Source organism: Parasteatoda tepidariorum, chromosome 6 (assembly GCF_043381705.1).
Source record: "Parasteatoda tepidariorum isolate YZ-2023 chromosome 6, CAS_Ptep_4.0, whole genome shotgun sequence".
NCBI lineage: Eukaryota > Metazoa > Arthropoda > Arachnida > Araneae > Theridiidae > Parasteatoda > Parasteatoda tepidariorum.
The window spans coordinates 18,379,142-18,385,141 of NC_092209.1; the positions used below are offsets into that span (position 1 = coordinate 18,379,142).

Consider the following 6,000-nt stretch of genomic DNA (forward strand, 5'->3'; position numbering starts at 1 on the left):
AGTGTATTGTCAAATGCTTTTTGATGTTCTTTAAAACAATAGGGAATCTTTCAATTTAAAGATTTATTAACAGATTACAGATTTCCTATTGTATTCCTGTTGTTCCTATTACTTATACCATTAAAAACTCTGTTAAACATCACTTCTTATTAAAAGATATTTTATATTACAAGATTCAATGGAAAATTTCACTGATTTATTAACATGGTGCGTAGCGTTTTTAAAAAGTACTTAAAGGTGCTTTTTTTCATTGGGGTTTTTGAAAAAGTGTTTAATATTCTCTTTTCAAAAATGAGATTTTTTTTCGTTACCATGTCGATTTTCGCCACATATTATGCAAAAGCCTGCTTTTCACATTGCTCTATTCAACATTTTCAGAATTCCTTTCGGCGTGCCATCGGTCTATAGCGTATGAAAGCGCCAGTCATTTTACATATTTGATGAAATGCTTACGAATCCCTATGTGAGCTGGGTTTGGTGAGATTATTGCCTTCTCATGTGCAACTCTGCTGCATTTTGCAAGATGTTCTCGATTTCAGACTTCATTTTCCACCCTCCGATATCGAACCGAAAAATATCTGATCATTTTATAACGGCTAATATAATTAAGAAAAGAGTTCTTTGTCAGAAGCTAGTTATTTTCTCATGATCATCTAAAGTCTTTGAAAAATATTTTGCTATTGTATATAGTGCTGAAAAATATTTTTTGAGTGCTTAAAAAGTACTTGAAAGGTTCTCATTTTTTGTTGAAAGATTTGGCTACGCACCCTGATCAAGAAAAAAATTTATTCACAAACAAATTACTCTCAAAATTAGAAAAAAAAGGTGGGAAAAAAATCTGAAAGAATAATGACCAAAACAAATGCATTTCCTGTAAGGGAATTAACAATCTAAAATGAAAAAGATGTATTTATTTATGTTCAAAATCCTAGCCCTGGTTATTACAGAACACACTGTTTAAATATAAAATTTTGCACATTTTATGTTCAGTATTTATAGTTGACATTTATTAATTTTGCAGCCTGTCGTGGAGTTAGATGGCCATGGTCAAGTAAATGAATTGACCGTTCAAGGAGAATAAAGAATGATGCCATAAGATGTGTATATTACATTATGTAAAGTTTGTGTCCCGTGAAGGAACTTTTATGAATGTAGTCCTATTCTACACCCTCTCACCTGGAAGTATTAAATTTTTCTGAAAAAGCTTTTATGCGCAATGATAACATTTATATCTTGATTCATTGCATATGGTGGACTATATAGGTTGTGAATGTACGCAACTTTTATTGTGCAGTTTGTGACATAAAGGACACATAAGCACTGTATAGGATTGAGATGTTTTTTTTTTCCTTTAAAAAATATAAAGTAGCAAATTGTAGTGTAGAAGTGTATGTGCTAGTTCATATCAAATTTTCCTCCAATTGTATATCTGCAATTCATTACAGCGTCCATAAAAGCAGTTTAAATTGATGAAACCGAATCAAAAGTTAATTTGTTCCTGTCTGTTTTATTATAATCAATGTTTCTGATTTGATCAAATTTTTGTGTATTTTTTTTTAAAAATTAATCCATCAGTTCCTTTATAAAGCAGAGCTTTACATTTTCCCTGATTATTGATCATTTTAAATGCTGTAATGAATTGGTCCTCATTGACAAAATTATTATTTTTTTTTAAATCTGTAAATATCTTATCTATATTTAAGCCCAAGTTGAAAATTAGAGCTGGATAACATTAAGTTGTAATATGGTTTTCCAACTGTTTTTACGCATATATTAAATGGTATTTTATTATAGTATATATATTTTTTTTTCAGTATTTTTAATTTGTAAATTGGTGTGCAAGAGATAATTTGAACTTCAACAGTTGAACGGGTCGTATAAAAGTCCCTGAAAAAAATAAAAAATAAACTTTGAATAATTTTGCAGAAAGAATAAAAATAATGATTAAAGTTAGTAGCATTAATTTGCTACTTCACTTTTTTTTTTCACTTTTAAGCTTATGGAAATTTTTTGTATGGAATGAGAAACTTTACTTTAAACAAGAATCTTTCTAGTGGGTTTTAAAATTAAAGCTCCAGTTCTACAAAACAGTGAAGGAAGATTTAATGTATGTTCACATGAATATTTGGATGTATGTTATGCTGGTTATGCTAAAAGGTTTCCATTAGAATAAAAATGTGAAATTTCCCCTATCTGTGGCACTGTAACAAAGAAAAATTAAAATAACAGTTCAAAAAATCGATATTTTTAATATTTAACACTTGTGTGTGCTTTATGTGCATGTCTTGTCAATCAAATACTATTCTAAGTGTACTACCACTTTATCAACATCTGTACATATCAGCATAAATAAAAGCATAGTTGTCATTGCTGGTTTTTCAAGTCCACTTAAGTAATTACATATCTTTGTGAAATGCAATCATTGAGAAAACCTAATAACGAAATGTCCTTAGAGTTAATATCTGGTGATCATGCTGGCCTCTAAATCTTTATTATACGAAGTGACATGGGCTATTTATTAGCATGTTTTAGTAAACCGGGCATTCTATAGGCAAAATTTCAAAAAACATTTTTCTGGTGGTAACCTTTGCCTCATAACATGTATTTGAAATTTCCTTTGAATCCTTTAAGCAGAACCGGAACTACGAGCCTTTGAGCACACTCTGTTCATTTTAAGTACCCTGTATAAGAAATCTATATTGGTATTGGCGATGTATCATGAAAATTGCTGCATAGAAAAAATTATGTATCCAGCTCTAATTTTCATAACTGATTGGGTGTTCCGAATTAAGTTTTTTCTTTCTTTTTTAGATGTTTCTATGTTTAAACGAGTAATATCTAAGTAACTTTCAAATCGAATGCATTTTTTTCAAAAGCCCACTGTTTGTAAGTTTATAGTAATTTACACATACTTTTTAAAACATTTTAAATGGTGTTGCCAAATCTTTTTTATAAACTAGATTTTACATTTTTTTAAAAAGTAGCTGTCCACAAAATTATACTTCCACAAATAAGGTGTCTATTTACAGTTTTTAAGATATTGTTTTTTATCTCTACCTTTTTTGGAATTGAGATACTAAAATAAGTAGTGCCTTTTTTACGAAAGTCACTTTATTTCTGACGCAATAGCATTTTGAAAAAAAGAAAAATTTATCAAATCTTTGAATGTATTTATATGAATTTATAATCATTTGGTGCTGTATTTTCTTAGTACATTTCTGAAAATTTAGTTTGAAAACATTTAAGTTCTAGTCAAACTGAACATTTTTGAAAAATCTACTAACAATACTCTATTAGAATAACACAACACCCTTTGAATTTTATATATTGTAATTTGCATCATTATTTTATATTTCGTTGACATTTCATATTGTTAATATTTTGTACTACAAACTGCTTTTTCAAATAAAAAATTAAAAGGATGAAAAAGTGTTTTTTTTTTTTTAAATCATTCATGTACAGAAATCGAATGAGCATAACACTACAGTCTATTTCTAGGTGAGGAAAGCAGAACTCTAAAAACAGGCAATTAACCATGTTTATCTTACTGTCTAGTTAGTTTACATTACTTTCTTATCAATCACTAAACCTTTTGAAGCAGAATTTTTAAGTCCCGCAGTGGACTTATCGCTCAGACCAGCAGATCCCCGAAGTAAATCATCACGGGCTGCTGTCAGTGTAGTGGGTGACCACTTGGATCAGTCAGCGTAGGGACCGAGGGTGTGCGGTATTGGTCCACGTTAAACTATTCTACCGTAAAGTGCATGACTTTGCGTGCAGGTCGTCCCCATCTCCAGAGGATCAAAATTGTGATGGCATGTCTTCAGATCATCCTCAGGGATGTTTCCAAGACCGTCGCAGATAACCCATTGTGCAGCTCTAGTGCGACGTAAATCAACAGCATAGTTTTTATTTAGCATATTTTTCCTACTATTTTTATTATTTTGCATTCATTTATGTCAAAATAAGTGAAAAATATTGTACTTAGCATTTTATAATTTGTGGTTATGAAATAAAGCAGAGAACATGGCTATCTTTTTTTTTTTTTGTCAAAGATGGCTCACTTCCAAACAATGTTTCAAATTTGCAGTTTCTTAGATCTAAAAAACTGTCTTTCATCATTGAAATTTCTTTAATTTTCAAAATCAAATATTTATAAATTTTCGAATATGAATGAAAAAAACATTTCAAACTACTTTTTTTGGTAGATTGGTACTTAGTTTACCTTGCACTAGAGCTGCACAATGGGCTGTTGGCAGCGGTATGGGAAATAGACCTAAGGATGATCTGAAGACATGCCATTACTAACCTCTTGGGCTACCACGGCCCTATGTCTTAGCACACATATAATTCCGAGAATTCAGTAGATTTTTTTTATTAACTTCAGATTTTTTTTAACAATAAAAAATATTTTTTTGTTTGTTATTAGAGAGCACCAGAAAACAGTATATAAAAGAGACATCAGTGTTCTATCTGCGTCAAAGCGTTCATTAACTATTAAAAATCACTTGGAAAAGAAAGTACATGCTAATCACTTATGACACACATTGCTGACTGATCTACCCACTGACGAATCTACCCACTGACGAATCGGCGCGTAGCTACAGAAAAAAGTGTAAACAAAAACCTATGAAGTTAACAAAATCCAGAATTTTAATGAGTAACGTCTGTCTGTCGATTCTCTCTTTTTGAATTCACCGATTGATGGAACGTTACAGGTGACAAGAAGATAAATTAGAATTAAATCGCGAACTCATTTGGAAAGATTTGTCTCGTTAATTCTCGTAACATTACGCTTCTTTGATTGGCTTCTTCAAAATAGTTTTGGAAGCCAAACTGAGTCCGTGGAAGAACTGTCGTCTACACAGTTACAGAATGGTGCTAGGCACATTTTACTGCCCTAATTCCGAGTTTTGAATTCAAAGGATTTTTCTTTGCGTCTTGGAGATAGGTGTGGGCTGAATCTTACAAGACATAGACCATTGTGGAAGATATAGGGTAAAGGATCAGTTGGGGCACATAACGGAAAGCATACCATACATTTACAGCTTTACAATAAGACAAAGAGTGGTTAGTTTTAAATGTTGCTGCCTGGTATGTTTTTGTTTATTTGAAATACTCTTTGGGTTATTTAACTTGGTATTAAACTATTGTATTATGCGCGTTGAAATTTCGCATTCTGAAAAGAAGCATTAAAAAAAAAACTTTACATTGTACATATTGAGACAAAGTGATAAATTCTTTATTTTCTCCTTTAATAATTTTTGATGGATAAACGTTAAGTGCTCCCCAATATGCTTTTATTACAATATTGCTGTTATTACAATACCTGTCAGCGGGCAATTATCACAGAAGTAAAACAAATTTTCTTGGTTGGCATAATATAACAAAAAAAGATCGTTTTGACTTCTAAAAGGCGACGTTTCATAGTTCGTTGTAGTTGTATTGCATTTACGTCGCACCAGAGCTGCACAATGGGCTATTGGCGACGGTCTGGGAAACATCCCTGAGGATAATCCGAAGACATGCCATCACAATTTTGATCCTCTGCAGAGGGGATGGCGGCCCTGCTTCGGTAGCCCCACGACCTGCACGCGAAGTCGAGCACTTTACTGTAGAACAGTTTAACGAGGACCAATATCGCACACCCTTCCCTTATGAAAAAATCGAGGTATAAATGAGGCATATTTTAAAGGTAGAAAGGAGGTTGTTATTTAAATACGTCGTTGAGGTTAAAAAGGGTGCAAATGAATACCTCAAAACCAACCTCAAATATACCTTAAATATACCTCCAGAGGTATATATGTTTCAACTTGAGATGTTTAATTTTACATCTGGGAAGAGGTAGATATTTACTACTTTAAAGTGTTTCTTTTTCAATCTTAGGTTATTACTTATCAGCCTGAAGTATATTTTTTTACACTTGTGGAAGTATTTATTCAACAACCTAAGGTGTGTCATTTTACACTTCAGGTTATTATAAATCAACCTCAGGTGTAT

At 31.7% G+C, this 6,000-nt stretch overlaps 1 protein-coding gene across 4 annotated transcripts in view; it reads left to right on the forward strand.

The window, feature by feature from the left end:
- LOC107455266 (probable serine/threonine-protein kinase kinX) overlaps positions 1-3,429 on the forward strand; it is a 100,106-nt gene extending 96,677 nt beyond the window's left edge. For all 4 annotated transcript variants that reach the window (XM_043051649.2, XM_043051650.2, XM_043051651.2 and 1 more), the window contains one exon: positions 1,022-3,429. In XM_043051649.2, the coding sequence (XP_042907583.1) occupies positions 1,022-1,081 (60 nt within the window). In that variant the 3' untranslated portion in view covers positions 1,082-3,429. The remainder of the gene's footprint in view (positions 1-1,021) is intronic.
- The last annotated feature ends 2,571 nt before the right edge of the window (positions 3,430-6,000 follow it).